This window comes from Giraffa tippelskirchi, chromosome 12, assembly GCF_054371585.1.
Source record: "Giraffa tippelskirchi isolate mGirTip1 chromosome 12, T2T-mGirTip1v1.2.pri, whole genome shotgun sequence".
In the NCBI taxonomy this organism is placed as follows: Eukaryota; Metazoa; Chordata; class Mammalia; order Artiodactyla; family Giraffidae; genus Giraffa; species Giraffa tippelskirchi.
In genome coordinates, this window is record NC_137286.1 from 92,140,347 (window position 1) to 92,165,174 (window position 24,828).

General features: G+C 35.4%; 1 protein-coding gene across 3 annotated transcripts in view; it reads right to left on the reverse strand.

Moving 5' to 3' along the window:
• INTS6 (integrator complex subunit 6) overlaps positions 1 to 24,828 on the reverse strand; it is an 80,112-nt gene that overhangs the window by 12,493 nt on the left and 42,791 nt on the right. For all 3 annotated transcript variants that reach the window (XM_081547609.1, XM_081547606.1, XM_081547607.1), the window contains 6 exons: positions 12,847 to 13,030; positions 7,647 to 7,772; positions 6,122 to 6,276; positions 1,971 to 2,123; positions 1,034 to 1,166; positions 38 to 132 (listed from right to left, as the gene is read on the reverse strand). In XM_081547609.1, coding sequence (XP_081403735.1) covers positions 38 to 132; positions 1,034 to 1,166; positions 1,971 to 2,123; positions 6,122 to 6,276; positions 7,647 to 7,772; positions 12,847 to 13,030 — 846 coding nt within the window. The remainder of the gene's footprint in view (positions 1 to 37; positions 133 to 1,033; positions 1,167 to 1,970; positions 2,124 to 6,121; positions 6,277 to 7,646; positions 7,773 to 12,846; positions 13,031 to 24,828) is intronic.

The window sequence follows — 24,828 nt, forward strand, 5'->3', positions numbered from 1 at the left end:
TTATAACAAGTTCTATTTGTAACAATAATATTCTTACCCCAAGATAGTAGGGAGGCATCGTCTTCAAATAACTTTCAAATGACTGTCTCCATTTCAATGTTGGTTTTGCCTTATGGACTTTAAACAGATCATCTATAAATGAATGCATAATGAGAACAAACTATCATCATTCAGTGTTTCCACACATGAAAACCAAGTCAAGTAAGTTTCATTTTTAAAGTTTGCTTTCTTATTTACAAGAGAGAGAGCAAACATCAATTCTGTATTTTTAACAAAATTAAAGGTGATAAATTTTTGGTTCTGACATTTTTGAGTAGTAATACCATTTTGAAAATGAAAGGGTGCCAATTAAGGTCTCAAATTAAATGTAATAATAAAGGTAGAATGAGAAAATACACAAGGAAAATCTAGATATGAAACAGATTGGAATACAGATACAAGGTATACATGGAAACATACCTACTAATATTTTGTCTATTAACCTTTAAATCTGGTGCAATTCCATGAAGGAAAAGATGCCTTCTCCAATAGCACCTCTCAAAAAATTACAGTCAAAGGGTCTTCAATCAACTTTAGGCTTATCATTATTATTTCGAATACTATTTTAGAACAAATTCATTCACTAAAAAATTTGCCAAAAGAAAATTCTTAAAAAGAAAATGCTCAGATCTAAGAAATATGCTTCTACAAAATATCTTAATTATTTACCATATACAAAGTCTGCATTACTAATTTTAACTATGTAAGATATCTAATTTGCTAAAAACTTAGAATATTTAATTTAGAAACAAAATATAGTATCTTCAATAGTTGGTAGAATCAGAGGTGTCTGACACTGACTTTCAATATATCAGAAACATGCAGAGGTTGCTATAAACCTTTAAGAGCTTCAATATTTTAGAATAGTAATAAAAATCTTCATTAATTTCCAGAAGACAAGAAAACTCAGAAAGGGAGGGATGTTCCCAAAGATTGCTTTTAGGAAAATTCATATGTATGCTAGGCCACAGAGAACATGACAAGAATGACTTACCTAAAAGGGGAAGGAGGACTGGGTAATTGTAAGGCATCACGAATAAGTTGACACAGTTCAGTGCTGTACTGGCTTTCAAGTAACCAAAGGGATGGCCAAGTTCACTGTATTTTGCACTATTGCTCACATATACCTGTTAAAAAGGAGTAGTTAAAAGTTCACATTTAATAACCTTTGCAGAATTAAACCATGGATTCAATTTGACTTTTTAAAAAACATCAAATTAAAAAAAAAACCCATCAAATTAAATTTTTAGAGGTTCTAATACTGAGTGAAGAGCTGACTCATTTGAAAAGACCCTGATGCTGGGAAAGATTGAGGGCAGGAGGAGAAGACAACGACAGAGGATGAGAGGGTTGGATGGCATCACCAACTCAACGGACATGGGTTTGGGTGGACTCCGGCAGTTGGTGATGGACAGGGAGGCCTGGCGTGCTGCGGTTCATGGGGTCGCAAAGAGTCGGACACGACTGAGCGATTGAACTGAACTGAACTAATACTGAGTGAAACTAAGTCAGACTGAGAAAGACAAATACTATGATATTGCTTATATGTGAAATCTAAACAAAAGGTCTACAAATGAACTTATCTACAAAACAGGAAGAGTTATAGATGTGAAAAATAAATTTATGGTTACTGGGGGGGTAAGGAAGCAGGGAGGGATAAACTGGGAGACTGCAATTGACATATACACACTACTGTATATAAAATAGATGGAACTAGTAAGGACCTACTACTACATAGCACAGGAAACATTACTCTGTAATGGCCTACCTATATGGAAAAAGAATCTGAAAAGAGAGGCTATATGTATATGCGTAACAGATAAACTTTTGCTATACACCTGAAACTAATGCAACAACAATGTAAATCAATTATACCTCAATAAAAAATTAAATAAATAAATTTTTAAAATCACTACAGTCTTTCAGCTTACCTGCCAACATGTCTGAGGAGATTTTCTTTCCAGGATGAACTGAGTCAGCGGTGAAGGTTCCAACTCATATTTGTCAAAAGGCAATTTGTCAATAACCATGGGTTCACAGTCTGTACAGGAAAACTTCACTACAGGATGAGATGTACGAGGTGGCTAGAAGGCAAAGTCATATTGTTACTCTTTCACAAAGTACCAGAAACAAACTTTTCGTATCCCTCACTGTCAAAGTTTACTCAGTTTCTCAGTTTCACTAGTGAGACTTTTCATATCCCTCACTGTCAAAGTTTACTCAGTTTCTCAGTTTCACTAGTGAGAGTTTAATTTACTATCAAAAGCACCACTAAGCTGAAAGGTAATACTTAAAAATGTAATGCTTAAACTACCAATATTCACAGGAAAAAAAATAATAAAGCACTTCAAAATCTGTACAGGATTAAAATTTTTTAAGTCTTAAAATCAAATTCATCAGAAAACTTAAATGCAATATTTTAGAATTAAGTAAGTGCTCATTAATATTTACATCTAACAAGTAATGTAATTAGAAACCTTCCTAAGGCCACAGTTGTAGCAGTTTAACTACCTGATTTCCAAACTGATGATGCACATTGATCAGTACAAGTTTTTAAATATATATATACTTGTAAATTATTAATTTATAGGTACATAATATATACCAAAATAATATTAAAAAATAGAAAAAAGAAACAAGTTCTACTGGTTTCCTTCCCTATTCCAGTAAACTATTGGTTACCCTTATGGTAAATATGCCCCACTTTGGAGACCCTGTTCTAGAGCTGCAAAAACTGCAATACTTTTAAAGGAAAAAAAAAAAGCATGTTACTCTATTCCCCCTAACAGTCTCCTTCCTAAAAATCTCACCCAAAGAAGACTGGTGAAGAAAATATGAGCTATGAGGAAATAATGTGAAATTTCATAAATATAAAGGACTCGTTTTAGCTTCAGTTACTACCTATCAATACATACACTGGTGGCTCCCAAAACTACTGTCTTGGGATCATCTCTCATTTCTCTTCATGTATCCAACCACCTACTGGACATAACCTAAATTTTCTATAGGTCTCTCAAACATAGTATTACCCAATTCATTATTTCACCCCCAAACCACATAACCTGTTCTAAAAACCTAGATGTTATCCTTAATTATCTTCCCCTTACCCTCCATACTTAACTGTCACAAAGACCTAGATTCGGTGATACCACAAATTCTAAGCCACTTAGCAAACACATAAATATGGGGCAGATGCTCACTATTTTAGATACTGCCCTCTGTCAATGTTAAATTCTCATCTCTCTGAAAATTTATCTTCTATTTCTTACCACTCTAATTCACGCCTTCATCATTTCTTAGACTAGATTAGTACAACTGTGTATTTTTAATTAGTATCCCTAATTAGTCAGCCCCCTCCAATCAATCCCATGGCCATGAAATATAAATATAATCATATACTTTTCCTGCCTCAAATTATTGAGCAAAAGTAGCATCCAATCACCTAAAATTAGGGCCAGACTCTTTTTTTTTTTAAACAAAGAGCCTTGACCATATGGTCCCTATATGCTTTTTAACCACCACCCCCTATACACCCTGTGCTCCAGCCTTAAAAACAACTTGCAGTGGCCCAAAGAGACATTGTCTTTCATGCCCCTGTGTTTCATGTTATCCCTGGCTGCTTTACTGTCTTCTCCCTTGCATAGTGCAAACAAAGTTTTGAAGTCTGAACTGGCAAGTACCAAACTCTAAGAGGCTTCTTTCCTGACACACTCTTACCATGTACCCCAAACCCACACCAGGCAGTTAGGTACCACCTCATCTGGCCTCTGCTCCACCACTTTGACAGGTGGCACGCTGGACTCTATTATGTTTATACAGCTGACCTTCCTATGGAAGGTTCCAGATGGGAAGCACTATGTTTTACTCATCTTCTGCTCCTGTGCCTATCACATACATGACAAACAGCTTATTGAATCAGTCTATGAAATTCATGGGGTTTTTTTGGATGAAATACTAAGATCCATTTAATATCCAAAATAATCCTATTAGATAGGAGTTACTATCTCTATTTAACAGATGGTAAATTGAGGCTTAAAGAAGATAATTAACCAAAGAAAGACACATGGCTAATAACTGGTAGAGCCATAATTCATATTCAGAACCAGTCTCTAATAAATCACATTTAATTTCAGTATCAGTACCTCTTATATGAAATCCTGTATTTATAGAAATTTCATTTCCCCTCTAATATCCTTCAGTTACTAAAATTTTCCAGTTCTTTCCAATATCTCTTTTTTAACATTCTCTCTTCCATCATCTTAATTCAAATTCTTACTAGCTCTATATTGGGCTTCCCTGATGGCTGAGACAGTAAAGAACCTGTTTGCAATGCCAAAGACCTGGGTTCAATCCCTAAGTTGGGAAGATCCCCTGGAGAAGGAAATGGCAACCCACTCCAGTATTCCTGCCTGGAGAATTCCATGGACAGAGGAGCCTGACTCCAGTCCATGGAGTCACAGAGTCGGACACGGCTGAGTGACTAAGCACAACAGCTCTGTATTGAGCGAACTACAGCAACAGTCCTCTAGGTAAACAGCTTACCTGCCAATTCATCTCCTGATTCTGCTGCATATAACAACCACCAAATTAATTTTCCTAAAGGAACACTGTTAAAAATGTCTTCAGTTCTATGAACCCTACTGATAAAAGCTCAAATTCCTTAGCCTTGCATGTAAAGTCATGGGCAATCTGGTTTATTTAATAGTATTCTCAATGTCCTACAGACATATTATGAACCACCTATCCTCAGATACTTTCCATTCCTCTAAATTCACCTTGTTCTTTCCTACTTCCATACTTTCAACACTGTTTCCTGTTTCAACTACAATCCTACCCACATTCCAAAATCCTCTACGGCTTGTAACAATTTGCAATAGACCACTAGAGTAATATTAATAGATAATGCTTGTGATACTGGTTTTGGATTTCTTCCTATGTGGACTCAACATGTATCATACATTCTACTGTAGGTGTTAAATATAAGTGAATAAACAACAATATAATATTTCATATAAATATGATATCTGTTCTTTAAGAATTCTGAAAGGCTCCAAAAGAGAAATTAAAATGACCAAAGAAATTGAGAGCTTCTCTAAGGTCAGACTAAAAAAACTATGATGGTTCAATCCAAAAAAAGGAAGACGATCTCTCACTGAAATGTATAAAACCTTTACTTCATGTACTACTTCATTAAATCCCTAGTGAACAAAGGAAATATCACAGCTCTTGTACAGAATTAAAGTAAAAAATTATCCTGAAGAATTGATATAGATTTAAAGTATAAAACGTTTCAAAGAATTTAACTTAATTCATAAATGATAGCCACATCAAACGTTATTAAAAGACTACTTAACGATCTTTGAAATAACAATTCTTATCTTCTAAGGGTAACATCAAAAGAACCACTGTCAGGCTCTCCCACAAAATATTTCACAGTGTCCTCTGAGTTACTACACAAAATACTAATCTGAAAAATGTGTACTAACAAGACTAAATAAATATTTGTATAAATCTACCCTATTATTATAAGAACCATATAGTGAATACTGATAATTCACCATGATCACTCAACAAGCCCCACTGTTACTAAAAATAATTTCTATAAATAAGACCAGATAATCCTTTTCTATCTTAAACCTCCAGTCTGAGAACACTGAATATAACTAAAACTATGCAAATCAACATGAATTTCTAAGACTAAGTCCTAAAAGGCTGCAGGGAAACCATCAAAATTATTTTGTAACCCTTCGTTTAAATTCTGTATTATGTCCCTGAGAACAAATCCTTATGTTATTTATATATTTAAATATATATCTATGATTCTGTAACCAGATGCCAATAATAAAAACATAAGCATAACTTCAGATTCTAAAGGAAACCGATGCCTCTTTTCTATCATTTTATAATGAACAACACAGTATACTAAAGCAAGTAACAGCTTATCATAGCACTTGAACATTTGTCTAATTCCTATACAATAGCCACGCCTTCAACTGACAGTAGTACTTAAAGCAGTTCCTATTATGAAGTTACTAGTATGAAAAGCAGTTACTATTATGAAGTCACAGTCTCTGGTACTTACTAGTGTTGGAGAATTTTGATCTGGCCAAAAAGATTCTGGAACAGGCCAATGACCTATAGGAACCCCAGTTTTAGGATTTGGTCTGACATAAATGAGTTTGTGACAACTATGCCAAGGCTGAGATCCAAAAGGTCTTGATATATCTGGCTGCCCATCTATAGCAAAGAAATTTTAAAAAGTAAATATCATTAAAGGAAAAAAACATAAGAAGTTAAACTATGTCTAATATTACTTAGTAAAAATATCTTAATACTTGTTCAGCTCTGGATTTTCCTGTTTTTCTTAAACAGCAGAATGCTATCATGACTAAGACTTTAACATTTAGATTAGATCAGAATCCACGAGAGGGTAACATCAACTCTGAGTTCCACATTTGAAAGGTCCCACAGCATCCTCTGCTTTCCCAATGAGAATATATAAAACATACCTCACAGTAAATACTTATTTAACGAATGACACGTTTTCCCCCACCAGATGATAAGGGCAAACAATCAACTTTTTCATCATCATGCTCAGCTTAGTCAATACTAGGTTAACTATGGCTAAATAAGTATTTTTTAAAAATCATTTTACCTAAAGCCTAAAAACTAAAACAAAAGTTTAATATATAAATCCAGATTTGAGGCACCTTCCTTTAATCTAAAACAATCCTATAAAATGGTAACTCTTGAACAGTACAGTAAACACTTACTGTGTGCCCAATTCTAAGCAAAGTCCTAAAATAATTTAAAAATAAATATATTCCATGTCTAACAATTCTTTTAAGGTTTGTTTTTTTAAAATCAGACACAGCAATACAATTTATATAATCTTTCCATCTTCTGCTCTCATCTCTATGGCCTTTCTCTTCTCCCAGTTACCCACTCTACTGCCTTACCTCTGCAAAGTGTCATTAACGACTTTCTAATTCTGGTTTTAAGCTATGTCGTATAAGGCAGAGGGTCCCGATGTAAGCCGTCCGTTGGTTCTGGCAAAGCTCCTTATACCCTCTGGCTAATATAAATAGTTCATGATCACAGAATGTTAGAATAAAGCCAGGTAGGGCTCAGCTAGAGTTAAAACAATCGAGCTGAACAGCAAAGGCTGGTTTCTCATTTTTGGAACCACACCAACCATCTGGTTCTGGTCAGTCTGATCGAGTAAAAACTGTAGCTGAGGAGCTAACTAAACGCAAGGGCTGAACACTCCTGTGAATCAAGGGACATCGGAGAGGCACAGACACTGGAGAGAGTGGATGTCACAATACTAAGAAAGGAAATACACTATTCTGGTAATGTTTAAAAAGGGTTTTAGCTCTTATAAATTATCAGGCTATGAACAACCAATATAAAAAGGCGATACGACCAAACCACTATCACACAACCTTGACTCTCCTATTTAATCATGCCACTTTACCAATAGCTCTTTTGTCATCTTAATAATTTGGCCTTGTCAATGTTAAAGCCAAATCATAGTAATTTTTCAGTTCTAGCTGAATACTTGATAAAGCAAGTTTAAAATGTCTGTAAGAAAATGACAATAATACCTTCTACAGGGGAAGGATCTGGTCCTGCTTTCTCAAAGTTTATTACTACCCCACTTTGTACTTTCTGCACCAAGGATTCTAGACACTGATTAAGCATTCTTGGAGAACATACAGAGTATGATCGGCCTGAAACAAAAAAAAATAAAGTGAACTAGTTAGTTGCAAAAATTCCTACTTTAAGCAAAAAAGAACCATAGTGGGGTTTTTGACAATACTGATTCACAAAAGTTCAATGATAAAGTTTGGACTTTTCATTATCTAATGGAAGAATAACAAAACAAAAAAATTTACTTTCAATCAACAATTCCATTTTATGAGAGTATGTAAGTTTTTTCTTCTAATTAAAGGTACACGGAAAATAAAAATATTGGTCTGAACAAACTACAATGAAAAAAATCATTACATATATACAATGTATCACATGAAATGAAATGAAATTTTTAAAAAAGTATATATATAAATATAAAAAACTATTTTCCAACATAGAAGATGCTCAATAATTATTTAAGTGATCTGCTGGCAGATACCACATATTTTAAGTATTTGCACTTTAATATAATACACAGTAGCATGTACTTTACTGAATTTCATTTGGCTTACATACTTAGAAATAACCCATCTTAAATGAATTTCCCTCTTGAATATTTTAACCTATAAAACTTTTAGTTCAGAAGCATTAAAATGATAGTGATTAAGAAAAAAATACCAGTGGAAAGACTTCTTTAACAGGGATTTTCAATAAATACAGGCAGATCTGTGCTGTCCCATACTGTAGCCACTGGCTGTACATGGCTATTGAGAACCTGAAACAGAGCTAGTCCAAATTCAGATGTACAGTAACTATAAAAAATATACACTTCATTTTGTAGACATAATATGATAATATAAAATATCTCAATAATTTTAAAACATCAATTTCACATTGAAATATTTTATATATATTAATTTAAATAAACGATTCTATAGAAATTAGTTTTACCTGTTTTTAGGTTTTTTGTTGTTGTTCTTGCTTTTTTTTTGGTCACACATGGCTTGAGGGATCTTAGGTTCCCCAGCCAGGGATTGAACCCAGGCAGTGAAAATGCAGAGTCCTAAGAACTGGATCACCAGGGAGTTCCCTACCTGTTTCTTTTCAATGTGACTACTATAAAATTTATCATTATATATGTAAACTTACATATTTATATGTTCTCATCTAGACCAATGCTTAAAACCATGACAACTAAAAATCTTTAATCAAACATCCTACAGTGTTATTTGCAATAAGCTCAATATGGAAAAATCCTATTCCTTAACAAATTCAACCAACTACTACCAAACATGTTATGTTATTATACTTCACATCAAATTACTCATTATCAACTTAAACTTAACATGTGATTTGCTAAAAGTTACTCAGAAAAGAGGATATTAACATTAGGCAATAGTGTGATTCAATTCCTCAGAGTCAGCTTTACTTAGGATAGCAAGTATCATGTAACAAATGGTTACCTGGATGCAACAATAAAGCCGTAATTATAAAAATACCCACCAATTACTGAGTGTCTGTGCACCTGGCACTATTCTAATCACTCTATTATATTAATTTCTCTAATCCTAGCAACATTCACATAGGTTACTTTCTCCATTTTACAAATGAGAAAACTGAAGCACAGAAGGATTAATTTATCCAAGTTAGTACCGTAGAGCAGCCAAGATTCAAACCCTTACAAGGCATCAGCGACATTCATGTGGATATACCACCTTCTTCCCTGAAAACCATGTTAATTTGAAATCAATATTTAAAATAAGAAAGTTTACACAGAACCACACCTATGTGAAAAGAATTGGCAAATTAAAAATTCTTCGAGTCAATTTAAACACATACATAAAAAGGCTGATCATCTTAATACATAAGGTATTTTAGGAGATTATATAAAGGCTCAGTATCTTATTTCATGATAAACATATTCTGATGATGTCAATAAAAAAAGTTCCTAAATATAAAATTGTGGCAATCCTCTACACTTCTCTAACCTGTGTCATCAACTAACTGATTAGGAAAATATAAGTAAATAAGTTATGATCTTAGTATGACATAAAATTACTAACAAAGATATTTTATGAAAATTAGATAAAAAGTAAATAAACTTGAATCACTTAAGAAAAATAATAAAAAATTCATTAACTCTTTTCAAAGTTAAAGCAAATTTAGACATCATTACAAAGTGAGCCCACAACCTATGTCATGTTTCTCTTATTCTTTATGTCAAAACTTACCTCTTGGAATGCTTGATACTTTGTACTAAAGGATAAAGTGTCTGAGATCACTCATTATATTTGTGAGAAAAACACACACTTTCAAGCCAAGAAGCTGGTTCACTTGTGTTTATGTAGGGTCCACAAAAAAAGAAAAAATCTAAACACAGCGATAAAGTGAAAAAAAAAATTTCTTCCTAGATTAGCATTAGGATTTTAGTATTAATAAAATGGATTAAGACACAGAAGTAGTAATACTAAGTTGGGCAACAGTCCCATTTACAGAGGTTAAGAAAGTTAAATTTATTTCATCTAGAAAAGTCTTACAATTTTTATAAAACGCTTTTTACCCTCAATATTTCCACCAACGTGTCTATTACGTATTTTTAAATTTTGATATCATCCTGTGCCTCACCCCAACCTGCTTCTCCTGAGTAACCATCTCAGTACATAGCATAGGCATTCACCTCCAATTGTTCAGAGCAACAACTGAATTACCCAGGAATCATCCTTGATTCCTTCTTCCTTCATTACCCTCAGTCTTTCCTTTCCATCAGACCACCTCTCACCATCTCCAAACATAAACACTTGAGATCAAAGTACTATCACCTCTCCTAGTCTCCCTGCTTTCATTCCCACCACTTTACAGTATATTCTCATCTAGCATCTGGTCTTTCAGAAACAGAAATCAGATGTCATCTCCTATAAAAAGCCCTTCAATGACTTCTCATCACATTGGGAAAATAAATAATATTTATTACAGCCTAAAAGGCTATTCACTATTTGGCCCTTGCCCACCTCTCAAAACTAACCTGTTATTCTCTACTTTTCCCTACATAAGCTTCTAGTCATATCAGCCTTCCTACTGCTCCCCAAAATACAGGGTGTGATCCTTCTCTTACTATTTCCTTCACAGAGATCTTTGTATGGTTTACTCCGTTATTCAGAGTTCTGTTCAAACGCTAACTAGTCTTACTGCAGTGATTATTTCACAATTTATACAAATATCAAATCATTGTGTTGTACCCCTGGAACTAAAATGTTGTATGTATCAATTATACCTCAGTTTTAAAAAGGAGAGAGGGTTGATGAAGATGTTACAACAATCATTTTAGAGGGATTAATATTTTTAAGACACAACTAGGACTGATTTAATTCCCATTCAAACAAGTGACTTTAACATCAAGGTTAGAGATATGCAAATGTAATTTATAAAAGAATAATTGTTGCTTTAATTTTTTAGACAAAGAGTATAATAATTTCCAAGGACATGCAATATTTTAAACTGCTTCAAACTGGGGTACGCATATCCTTTAGGTTTATGGTTAAAAAAAGTCACCTCCTCAGAAGACTTTGCAGGAATACTCATTCTCTGCTTCACTACCCTCTGCACCCTCACCCTGTTTCTTTACTTGATAGTAAGCACATCTCTCTGAAATATGATTTATTCATTTTACATCATTTTATCTGTCATACAGCCCAAAAATGTAAGCCTTCTGTCTATTGCTCCTGCTGTATTCCCATGATCAAAAACAGCTAATTGGCATTGAGTGAGTATTCATTAATTACCTGATAATAAAAGAAAAATGCTTACAATGACAATTATATAATTTTTAAGGTATACATTAAAAATAGAATAAAATATTAATCACTTTGGCAACACAAGCAAATTTCACTCCAATTTTTCCTTAATGAACATAAATTATAAAGGCAACAATAAATGCACACACACTACTCTTATCATCGTTTAAAAATGCACAGAATTGTTAACAATGATTGCGTATTTGGACAGTACCAGTGGATGTTAGCTTTTCAGTTATTTCTACTTTTTTGGTGTTTTATCCTCAAAACACTTTTTAGTCAGCATTCATTGAAAATCAAGAAGAAAGCATACTATAAAAAAACAAGCGGCATTTGAGCAGTTTCCCATTACTGCTAGCAGGACCATAAGAGAAGCAAAGTACTACATTAGAAGAGATTCAGGATGTATATTTGGGGAAAGCTCCCTAATTCTTTGACCAACTAAGTTTTCTGGGTCACTGAAAGATATCATCAATGGTGATTTCTGAATCTTTTAACTTCTCTACTTCACATACCTATCTATGTAGGGTATTCTTTTTCATCTGTGAAATCTGCACGCTTCCAAAATCCACAGAATATTAGAAGAAAGGCACCTAAAATATTAATTAGACCTTATTTTCCTTTGACTTACATAGCTGGCTATGATGGAATCTCAACATAGCATTGACAGTGCATGTAGACTATGTCACAACCCGGGACACCAATGAAATAGTGGTACGCCAGACCTGGACATTTTACCATCAATTCCTTAAGAGAGAACTACAATGCACTGTGAAAGCAAGAATACCATGCTTGTCATATTTACTATGGAAGTCCTAAAGCACGGACAGTGCTTGGTACACAGTAGGCACTTGATGCTCATCGATATGAATTTAACCAATTCCACCATATACAAGCTCTGAGTCTATTACATTGTCTGTTTCAAGAGTTCTACTAATGTTCACTTAGCACAGCTGGGTAAGAGGTCACTACCTGTCCTCTAACCTATCTCACTTCCTCTTTGCCTCTGGGTAAAACTGTACTTAACCAGGCATTCATCATTACATGGATGATGAAGTGATTCTTGAAACGTTTTGTCAGAGAAAATTCTATGGCATTTGTAAATCACTGGCACTCTTTGTAGATAAGAAAATAAGTTTAACAACTTCAAATATTAGCATTTGCTATATGGTTAGAAAAAAATTATCATGCATTATCAGACCCAACAGTATTTACATCTTATTCAACAGATCAAAGATCTTCATCAATGTAGTTTTAAAACCATGTATGTCTAGTAACTTCTAATAGTACTTTGTTAAACACAGAGTTTTTGAAATGCACATTTTAAAACATTTGATAAAATCTGCTTAAGTCACTGAATTATTGCCATCAAAAAACTTACCGCCTGTCACTTCACACATTGGTGTGATTGCAGAGTCATCTAAAGGCACACCTGTCAACTGTTCTGATTCTACAGACATCGTCCCCGGCAACCGCAACACTAATGCAAAGAGTCTCTGATCCCAACGAAAAGGTTCCTTGGTCAATTCACTTCCAGGCAAAGGAGAATTAAGAGGTAAGTGGAGCTGAAAGGGGGAAAAAAAAAAAGATTTCCACACACTATGTCTCCCAAAAAGGCTACATTTATTATACTTACATTGAAACTACATCATGAGTCATGAGTTTATCATTCAAATAAGCTCAAAAACAAAAGCTTATATATATATATGTATGTGTATATATATATATCTACATATATGAAATAGCACATAAGATATTATTACTTTAATTTTCTTAAGCTTTACCCTGAAGACCTCAATTGAAAAACATAAATCTATTTCCGTAATGCTTTTCAGATTTCAGTATAACTCACCACAAGGTGCTGGGACTGCTTCCAAATAAATTGCTTCATTTAATCATTAAAACAAGCCTATGATAAATATCTTAGGATTCCCATTTTCTAGATGTAAATTAAAAAACAGGTCTCAGAGAGAATAAATAAATAAATTTGGCCTCCTGGGTCCAAATCAGTGCTTTTTCTATCACACCATACCTCAAATGTTTCCACAGTTTAACGATTTAAATAGGCTTCATTTCATATGAAACACAGACCTTCCCAAAGCATCTGCTGAAAGTAAACTGTGTCACTGCAGTCGTACTGTAAGTGTGCCAAAGGCAGCGATTCATAATCCGTGTAAGGAACGGCAGAGGGCCTGGGGGCTTCTTGCATGTGTTCTTTAATCTATGTCTCTCTCCACCCCTCTAAGACCAGCTCAATCAGAATCTAATATTCCTAAGAAATCTAAAAAGCTTTAATGTGATTCTAATGTGTACCTCTGTACTAACAGAGTCACAAGGTACCAAGAGATCCAGACCTTAGTCTCATGCATAAGTAAACGGGAACAACCAGACAGCATGTGCCTCATGATGGAAGGACCCAACATTGAAAGGAAAGAAAAAAGGAAGGAAAAGTTGAATCTGAATTTAACCAAGCCTTCAGTTCCAATCACCAGTTTACTGGTAGTCCCTCAGGGACTGCTGAGGCTACAGGATGAACTTGTCCAGCACCACAGAGAGCAGTCAGTCAAATCCGGAATGTGGAGCACTCTACAGGACACATGACCTGGTTTCTTCAATGAAACCTGCCATCGGGCAGGAAAGAGCAAAGAGTGGGGGTGGGGAGGGTCACCAGAACCACTAGAGAATAAGAGACAAAACAAGAGCAAAGATTTTTGAGACAACTGGGAAAACTCAAAATATATATTACTGAGATTATTAGTAACATTTAAGTGTGATAATGATACTGCTGCTGCTGCTGCTGCTAAGTTGCTTCAGTCGTGTCCGACTCTGCGACCCCATGGACGGCAGCTCACCAGGCTCTGCCGTCCCTGGGATTCCCCAGGCAAGAACACTGGAGTGGGTTGCCATTTCCTTCTCCAGTGCATGAAAGGGAAAAGTGAAAGTGAAGTCACTCAGTCGTGTCCGACTCTTAGTGACCCGATGGACTGTAGCCTACCAGGCTCCTCCATCCATGGGAGTTTCCAGGCAAGAGTACTGGAGTGGGGTGCCATTGTCTTCTCCGATAATGATACAGTGCTAAGGAAAACAAAAATCCTTATCATTTATAAAAAAAAAATTTTTGTAATGGTATGAAATCTCACATCAGCATACTCAGGGACTGATTTATTCAAATACTGGAGTTTTCTTTAAATACAGAACACATTTTAAAATATCACTTCCAAATTAATTGCCAGAGTTTACACTATTTTTGTCAAAAGCAAAATGACTATCGCTTATAGCCTTTCTAATTCTGACCTCGAAGATTTCTGAACTTGATATATTAGGGGATGAAGTCGGTCTACACTGACTTAAGAACTCAAGTCTCTTCACTGACTTGTATCAAACCATTAAAAAAAAAAAATCAGATTCAGTTCTAAGAAAAGAGTTCCTAGTGAAGCTCTGCTAAAATGGCACCTCTCTCCACAAGACTCATGCCAAGAGAACCTCCTGCAAGTTTCCTCTATCAAGTCAGTCAAGACTTCAAGCCCATGGCCAAGAGTCATGAGCTTTTCATCTGGCACTGATCCTACTTTCAAGACAGAAGTTAGAGACGCTCAAAGAAATCCCGGCCAGGATGTTCCCTGAGGAAGGTTTTCTAACCTTAAAGGTTCTGTGACACTTGCAAAACAGTTTGGGAACTCCAAGCCCTTGCTGCTATCACCCGCCACACCCTGCCAGAAGATAAATATTAAAACACCAGTGGCGCTGGAGGAAGGTTTCAACTGTTAGTGCAGTAGCTCTGGAAAGTAACGGTATCTGGCCCTGTCTCAAGAATCCAGTGGCTAACCGCACTATAGAGACCTCATGTATAATGGTGGATATGACAGTAGACCCCTAACATGTACATACATCCCCACCCCTAATCAGATAATAATGAGCATTATTTGTTTATTGGCTATATAATGTTAGATCAAGAATGTATTTCAAGTAAAACAAAAAGCCAAGAAGGGTCATAAGTATATATTAATTTTATAAACGTGTCAAATTTTTATTCATTTTTCTATTTCTTATTATTTCTGCCTTCTCATACCACTACCACCCTCATCACCAAAGAGGAGGGAGAAAAAGTCCCTGTAACTGAAATACACTAGTAAAATAGTAAGGAATGATGGCAAGCAAACAGGTACAGGAAAAAGATAAAATGCTTTAGCTTAAAAAGTGAAGACTCAAGAGGGCTGAATTACTCCAAACCTAAAGTCTACAGTTGAAATTCTAGCAATGTTCTTATAATCACAAAGGGAGGTCTTTCTGAATATATGGAAAATCAAGGCAAAGAGCACAAAAATCAAGTAGAAAAATATAAAATCAACCATTAGAAAAATGTGCAATAAATATGAATAATTCCCAAAGTTAAAAAAAAGGGCTAAAATTAAAAAAAACCCAAAATACCCGAGGAAACCTATATGGCCTATAAACATATAAAAGAAACTCAAACACACTGATTATCAGATAACACAAATTAAAGGCGAGATGCAAAATGAGACACCAAGACAGCATTTATATGCACTACTAAACAATTACTTAAAGAGTAGTTTTACATGTGTATAACATACATGTAGAGTAAAAGTAAGAAAACATGAAATGGAAGGCTACACACCAAATTCATGATAATTTCTGCTTCTTGGATGGGGAACAGGGAGGGAAATAACTGAGCAGGGGAAGAAAAGAAACAGCACTCAGTTATCTGCAATGTTCTGTTTTATTCACTAAATTTTAAAAAATCCTCAACAACAAAAAAATCTAAACTAGCCAAATACGGCAAGCAACATTTATATCACATATTCTTATCCAGAATATTAGAATACATTAATATGCAAAACTAGTAAATTATCCGTTCAAGTAGTTATGTATACCTCTCTTATAGCAGTATTATTTTACAACAAAATCAAACACAAGAAAACTTCATATACATCTCTATTACATATAGATATAATCACTAGCCCCAAAGCTCAGTCATTCATAAGAACTCTACACAGAGCTCTACTTAACTGGCTATTAAAATATACTATAAGACATTTGTTCTCCCATTTTTATGCCCCTACCAAATATTCAACATGTGGGATCGGGGAACTTAGAAGACGCATATAAAACATGGTTCCTCTACTCCAAGATTTCTGAGGACAGGGATCATGCTCCTAAATGAATCAGTTTTAGAAATGTGTTTAAGGAGAAGCTGACAAACACAAAAAGACAGAAAGTAACAGTACTGGCTATGAAAATATTTATTAGGATTTTTATTTCTGAACACTTGACAGGAAAACAGTTTTATAAAAGCTGTTTTCTGAGACTTAATTGCAGGAAACTTTAGTAAGAGCGTACTCAAATTCAAATGCCTGAAGATGCAAAAAATATTAGTTACTAACAACAATTATACTGTAGTAACTATTATATGGCAGACATTGTTCTAAACACACACACACACTCACGCATCCTTTTCTGAATCAATCTAGTGATTTGAACCACTAAATCATAAATCTTATAAACATTTTAGAATGATTTCCTTTTATCAACCACAGTCCCCCATGACTCCTTGAAAGAGGCACTTTTTTCCCCTTTTGCTATTCATTTCCAGTTCTCAAGTACACAGGTAATGAAGAACAAAAGTAAACAATAATAATAATTGCTCACATAATGAGCACTCACTATGTAGGTGCCAAGCACCATTCTAGGGGCTTTTCATATTTATAACATGTTTATAACAAACCAGTGGGGTAGGTACTATTATTATCCCCAGTTTATAGACAAGCTACAATGTAAGATTGTGTGTCAGAAGATACCTGTTTGGAAAACACACTTAAATAAATCCTGCTATATAATCAAGTTTAGAGCATCAAAGAAGGACTGAAAATTTTAAAAACTGGATAAATCATGTGAAATTCAATAATATAATAACTTACCCATAATCATGGCATTACTGGTCTTTATTAGGGTCTTCATAAAATTGTACTTTGCAAAGTTTCAGTCTAATGGACTAATAAGCAAAGAAAACTACTTATACTAACCAAGTTTTATTTTTACTTGAATACAATTGAGGTTTTCTGTATTACTATTTTAAGTGATTAATTTTATTGATCTCACCATTCCAGGTTTCTTATCTTACCTTAGTAGCTGACAGAAAAGGAAATGTAACTTCAATTTAAACTAAGGAAGACTGTCTTACTTTTCCTTCTTTCCTTTGGAGAACTATCTTACTGTCCTTTCACCTTTTAGTCTTTCCTGAATTTCTTAAAAATATATATATACAATTTATTTCTCCATAGGTATAAAAAACAAAGGGCAGATTAGGATGGTGAGAGAGTCTATCACTGAGCATACTCAAAACTTTAGGTACTTAAAAAAGCGCAACTTTCTCTTAACTTGTTTTGTATTTGTTTATGTTTATATATTTGTATTTGTTTATGGTCCTTAATTATTTATGATTTTGCTAAGGCTGGACTACGGAACAACTTAAATTTTATTTAGTTATTCACTGAGTGCCTACCACAAGCAGGGCATTATTTCAGGATTTAATAAGGATTATACCAAGCCAAATAAATAAGATTTAGAGAAAGTTTTAGCTAGCTCACTTGATGATACCCAATTAAAAAATTTTAAAACTTCGTATCAGGATTATTATATGCTAATACTTATTTTTTAAACTTGCAGAATGTAAAAAGCAAATAAGTAAAAGGCAGCAAACAGTAAAAGAAGATAAATTTCTTTTAAAAACATTTGAAATTCAGGACCCAAAGAGATTTTTTTCCTGGTACACAACCTAACTGACTCCTGGATGATGATCACACCAGAGCCCATCGTGAGAGTCAGGTGACTGATGTCATCTGTACTAACTTTTAGCAGGTTTCCCCTGGCATTTGGATGTTCTGCCAGCTGGTTCTACTACTGAAGTAATTCAAATTATAAACCCTTTAATAATAATCACACTTCCTATCTTAAGTTTTAATGACCTATTTCCCTGGCTGCCTATCCCTCTCCAGTTTAAGAGAAGGCAGGGAGAGGGATCTGATTCTTTGGTGTCCCCCCCCATAGCATGTGTCAACTGAAAGAATAAATGAAGTCCCTCCCTCTCCCACTGCCTAAGGCAAGTACTAGAGTACAGTGGAACAATGGCTGCAGAGAGCACAAGCACCAGTCAGTGTGCTGCCAACAAGAACTGTGACTCCCCACCCTAACACACACACAGATATGGATGCCAACACTCAAACACAGGTTCCACCGTCATGTTTGTGGTGGGTCTCAGAACCAGCTGGTCCTGTCTCCAAGAGCTAAAGTATTATTCTGCCCCGCTATATGAAACCAGTTGATCTCTATGTCCCTTGTATGTACCCACACATACAGGATATGAAGACGTGAGCTGCAACATCTACCTGTCACCTAGAGCAAAGAGACAACCACTCTGTACAGTGAAGCCATTACAACTCCTCCATCAAGCTCAGTGTACTATACTCATAATGAGAATTTACACATGGACATATTTCAACTGAGGCCATACAATACAACCTCATAAATTCTAGTCTTAGAATTTAGAGATATAAACAGTGTGGCCAAATATTTGTTTCTTGTAAACCTTTTTTACCTCACACACCAAACCATTACCCATCTTTATAGTTTAATGCACTGGCCTAATACCAATGAACTTGGCACAGTAACAAAGAAGTAATTAGGTCATTACTAACATAATGATTTACTAATATAAATTTTTAATTGTTACCATGCAGGGCATTTCCTTAAAACTTAAGAATGGGGATCACAAATCAAGCTGTAACTCAGGAATTATTTAACAAAAGGCAACACAGCAGACACTGTAATTTCCTACCTTCAAGAACAATAAATAATTGTAATATGTTATGATATGTGCAACAGTAAAAGCATGCATGAGGTACAGAGGAATAATTGATTACTGATAATTATTTGGGGGATGAACCAACAAAGGCTCTCTGAGGAAACAGCATTTGAGTTATTTTGAAGAATAAAAATTTTACTGAAACTCTAAAACCTTTTGCAGATTACAGGGCATATGCAGAGTGAAGATTAAGATCAAAAACATAAAGGGCAAGAAATAACAAATACTGGGATAAAAAACTAAATTAAAATTCAGAACTGCTGGAGAGCAACATACAAAGAAAAACTGAAGACTGTAAGGATGGGTAAGATTTTCCTATATTAAAAATAGGTAACTAATAAAGACCTACTGCATAGCTCAGGGAATTCGTTTCAATGCTCTGTGATGAACTACATGGGAGAACAATCTAATAAGGGAGTGAATACGTGTATATGTAAAACGGATTCACTTTGCTGCATAGCAGAAACACAACATTATAAATCAACTATACTCCAATTAAAATTGGGAAAAAAAGAATGGTAGGATTTTAATATGGGGGAGAGAGAGGAATAATATTCAGAAGAAATGAGCATATGAGGCAAGAAACAGGAAGCATTCAGGAAATTAGTAGCCTATTTCAGGTCAAGTTTAGAGAAAATATTGGAGAAGGAAAAGGCAACCCACTCCAGTATTCTTGCCTAGAGGATTCCATGGACAGAGGAGCCTGGTGGGCTACAGTCCATGGAGTCAAAGAGAGTCAGACACAACTGAGGGACTAACACACACTTTAGAGAAAATACAGGGGAATGATAAGGAATTTTCTTCATCTGCTAATCATTTCCTGGTCTTTCCGTTCTACTAAAACAACTCCCACACTAAGCCATCGGTGATCATTTTTTGGCCATGGTGGTAGATGACAGTATTCCAGGTCTAAGTCTTAATAGGCCTCAAAGCTTCACTGTCAAGGCATTGAGATTCAGCTACTGGGTAAAGAAGCATGAACTAGACCCTTGCATGATGAGATACCTTATGGAGAGACAGAAGTCACAGAGACAAGAAGCCAGTACCCAGGCAACGGTGAGCACCAAAGCCCCAGACATGTAAACAAGGCCATCTTGGACGTTCCAGCCCCAGCTAAGCCCCCAGGCTCAATAAAGCCAACTCAAAATTGAGAAACAATAAACGGTTACTGTTTCAAGTCACTGAGATTTAGCATAATTTGTTATGCTTCCTAGCAGCATTCAAAACTATTTACCACTCTTTAGAAAGACCCTTCATTGGCTTTCACCTTGAAATATTCTCATGGTTTTCTCTGCTTCTTCTGCTGCTCCTCTGTCTTCCACTCCACTGCTCCCCTCCACCTCTAACACCTAGCCATTCCATACTGCAGTCTCTCAAGGCTCAGTATTAAGCCTTGGTCAGTTTATACTCAAAACACAAAATCCACTTACTCACAGCTTCAAATACTACCTACACTCAGTATCTTAAAATTATACATGGAGAAGGCAATGGCACCCCACTCCAGTACTCTTGCCTGGAAAATCCCATGGATGGAGGAGCCTGGTGGGCTGCAGTCCATGGGGTCACTACGAGTCGGACACAACTGAGCGACTTCACTTTCACTTTTCCCTTTCATGCACTGGAGAAGGAAATGGCAACCCACTCTTGCCTGGAGAATCCCAGGGACGGAGGAGCCTGGTAGGCTGCCATCTATGGGGTTGCACAGAGTCGGACATGACTGAAGCGACTTAGTAGCAGCAGCAGCAGCCTAGATCTTTCTTTTGAGCACCAAATATTCTTCTACTTGCCATTCCCTTTCAAATGGCTCAAAGGTACTTCAAACTCAGTTTTCTCAAAACTGAAGTCATGATTTTCCTCCAACCAAAATGGAACTACTCTCTCAACATCTCTTAGCTCAGTGAAAGGCACCACAATCTATCCAGTTTTGCAAGAAGCCATCTCCCTCTTCCTTATACCCCCAAAAGCACTATACATCAGCAAATTTGGTTGATTTAACTCTCTAAATATTTCTCTCAACTGTTGCTTCTTTCTGTTTTATTATCACCAACCTCCATGATCAAGTTACTGTCCGAACTAACGTAACAATGCCTAACTGGTCTTCCAACATCCGTTGTCTTCCACTCCTCCACCCTCTCTCTCCAGATAAAACCCTTGCAAGACTTCCTATTGCAGTCATATTAACAACATTACTTGGCATGACCTCAAAACTCCTTGTGTGGTCAAGCCCAACCTTCTTTCCCATTTTGTACAATGATCCTTCTTCTTTTACACTGCAAATCGTATTAGCCTTCTTCTAGTCCCTCAGTCTCAAAACACTCGGGAAAGAGTCTTTGTACAGTGCCTCTACCTGGTATGATCCTTCCCACTTTATGTGTAGTAAATCCTCCTCACCTTTTCAAATCTCAGCTTTCAGTGACCTTCTTGACTAGATCTAGTATGCCCTTATTGTAAGCTCTCACAGTACATACTCCTTTTGTAGGATACATGATCACTGCAGTTTTACTGTTACCACACGATCCTTTTATTAATGTTTGTCTTCTCAACTAGACCCAAAGGGGCAGAGCTCCTGCTTGTTTTACCACTTGATCCTTAAGAGCCTAGCAGTGTCCAGTTCACAGAAGGAACTGAGTAAATATGGCTGAATGAATAAAATCGATGGACGGATAAATAAGGTAACTGGCTTAACTGTGACGGGTACTGAGAAATCTAGTGGACAATAAAAAGCAATGAACTATTTTGAACAAGTGGAATAATACACCTAAATTGTGTGCTTTAGAATAATTATAGCCAGAGAAAGACAGACTGAAGGAAACCAAGACAAGTTAAGGAGTTGAATAATAGTTTAAGAATAACACCAAGGCAAAAGGAATAGGAATGAAAGCAAGAAACGAATTAATGAAAACAAAAAGCAAGGGACCAAAACCAAAGACAATTACAGAGGAAAAAACACAGACTATGATATAACTCCTAAGGCTCTGATGCTTTCTCCACCTCCACTAATACAGTAATGACTTAACATGTTCAAATGATAACAAGTTACTGTAACATACGAAGCATGACTTTTCAAAATATGAGAAACTAAAGTTCCAAAAGGACACACACTGAAAAAGAGCACTTTTCTTAAAAAATGCACAATAATGCTACCAACTCTACCATATAACTACATACAGTTGTTAACAGTATTCTAAATTCTTCAGAATCTAACATTTAAAATGAAATAAATTATAAAGTATTAGATCAGAAAGCTAACTTAAAGCACATTGGTAAGGAAACTTAAAACACAAAAATACAGTAAAAGCCTTGTAAGTCAGTTTGAGAATCATTATTTCCTAGGTAACTGAGAGCACTTAATGCTTCAAGCATAAACACTTATCAACCAAACTTTCTTCAGTATGCTATATACATCCCGATCATCTGGAAATATATTGTGCCCCCTAAAAATAACAATAACAACCTTTTCTTGATAAATCAAAGATGGAATGAGAGATAAAAAGTTAAAGACCTCTTGTTCATACCAAATATCACCCTAAATCACACAGCAAGTTAACAGGCTGACAATCTGTCGTTTACTGAAGGGTGTGCCAAGGTTTTAATTTGATACTCTGCTTAAATCATCACATTTAATCCTCCAACACACTTGTCACCTATAACTTATAGAGTCTAAGGTATATCAGCAGTTTAATGTATGTCCTTGCTTCCTCAAACTTTAACATGAAACATAAATGAAACTTCTTCCATCAGCAGCACATAATTATCTCTCAAGCTACATAACCCGCTTCTTCTTCTTCCACACCACAGAGATTCATATCTGAGTATCATGGAGTTTGCATCTCAGTCTTCTCCACACTGGATCTGATGGTTCTTGTGAATCCCTTCTGGCCATCAGAAGTTAAGCAGAACACCAGAGTTTATAGTTTATAGCCTGTGCTTATGATCTTGACCTCTTTATGGCACCTTTAGTTTGAAGAGTGTCATTTCAAGTCTACATCAAAGACTACTAGAATTTCATTTGCAGTTCCTATTTGATTAACCTTAGAATGTATTTATATTCTCTTCATTTCAATGATAAATTACTAGATGACAAAAACGCTTCTCTTTAAAAGGCTGCTTTGAACAGATTTGGATCCGTCAGTAATAGTTATTCATAATTGTTAAAGAGTCATAATACCATATCATAGTTTGAAAAGTTTTACCTCTCTTCTCAGAAATTTCACATTTGAACTGCCTATATATTGCACTGCCTGTTGTACCATAGGTAATCTACTGTGTGTTATCATATTTTTTGTTTGTTTCAATGCTAATTCACTGTAAAGTAGTAATTTCCTTAAAATTTTTTTTACAGAACAATTAGGGATACAAATTCATGTTCTTGGAACTTCTATGAGAGGGACTCCCTGGTCCAGTGGCTAAGACTCCACATTCCCAATGCAGGGGTCCAGGGTTCAATCCCTGGTCAGGGAACAAGATCCCATGTGCTGCAACTAAGACCCAGAGCAACCAAATAAATATTAAAAAAAAAAAAAAAACAACAACTATGAGACTTCTGGATAAAAATACATAATAACCAGATGTCATGGGAAGCAAGTTTGGATTGTGCTTCAAACAAAACAATTGTCAATATTTGTGAGACAAGTAGTGAAACTGGGATATAAACTGGATACTGTATTATTTGTTAAACCCCTTAAATTTTTTACTAAGCTATAAAGAGAAATTAAATTTAAACTAATTTAATTAAGAGTAAATATACTGTAAATTAAACTTAAATTTAATAAAATCTATTAAAATAACTTTTTGCTGAGCCACAGAACACTGCAGGTATATATGTATGTATGTATGTGTGTGTGTGTGTGTGTGTGTATACATGTGCACTTACATGTTAAAGATGCATACAGAAGTACTTAGGGTAAAATGAAATGTTTGGAATTTGCTTTAAAATAATCCTCCTAAAAAATGCATATTGTGTATGTAACTGTATAAATGTGTATGAGGCAGTGGCAGAACAAATGAAACCAGACCAGCAAAATGTGGCTAATGATTGAAGCTAGGTTCCCTGGTGGCTCAGATGGTGAAGCGTCTGCCTACAATGCGGGAGACCTGGGTTCGATCCCTGGGTTGGGAAGATCCTCTGGAGAAGGAAATAGCAACCCACTCCAGTACTCTTGCCTGGAAAATCCCATGGATGGAGGAGCATGGTAGCTTACAGTCCATGGGGTCGCCAAGAGTCAGACACGACTGAGCAACTTCACTTTCACTTTCAAGGGTTCTTGAGGTTAATCATTTCATTTTCTCTACTTCTGTGTATGTTTAAAAGTTCCAAAATAATTTATTTGGACATATATGAATAATAAATACAACAATTAAAAATGCAAGCAATTAAAAGCCTCTGTGGAAAGGGAATGAGAAGTCTTCTTTTATTACTAGCCCTTGTATAAATATCATCATTAGCCAAATATTCATGTTACTGAAACCAAAACATTTTAACTC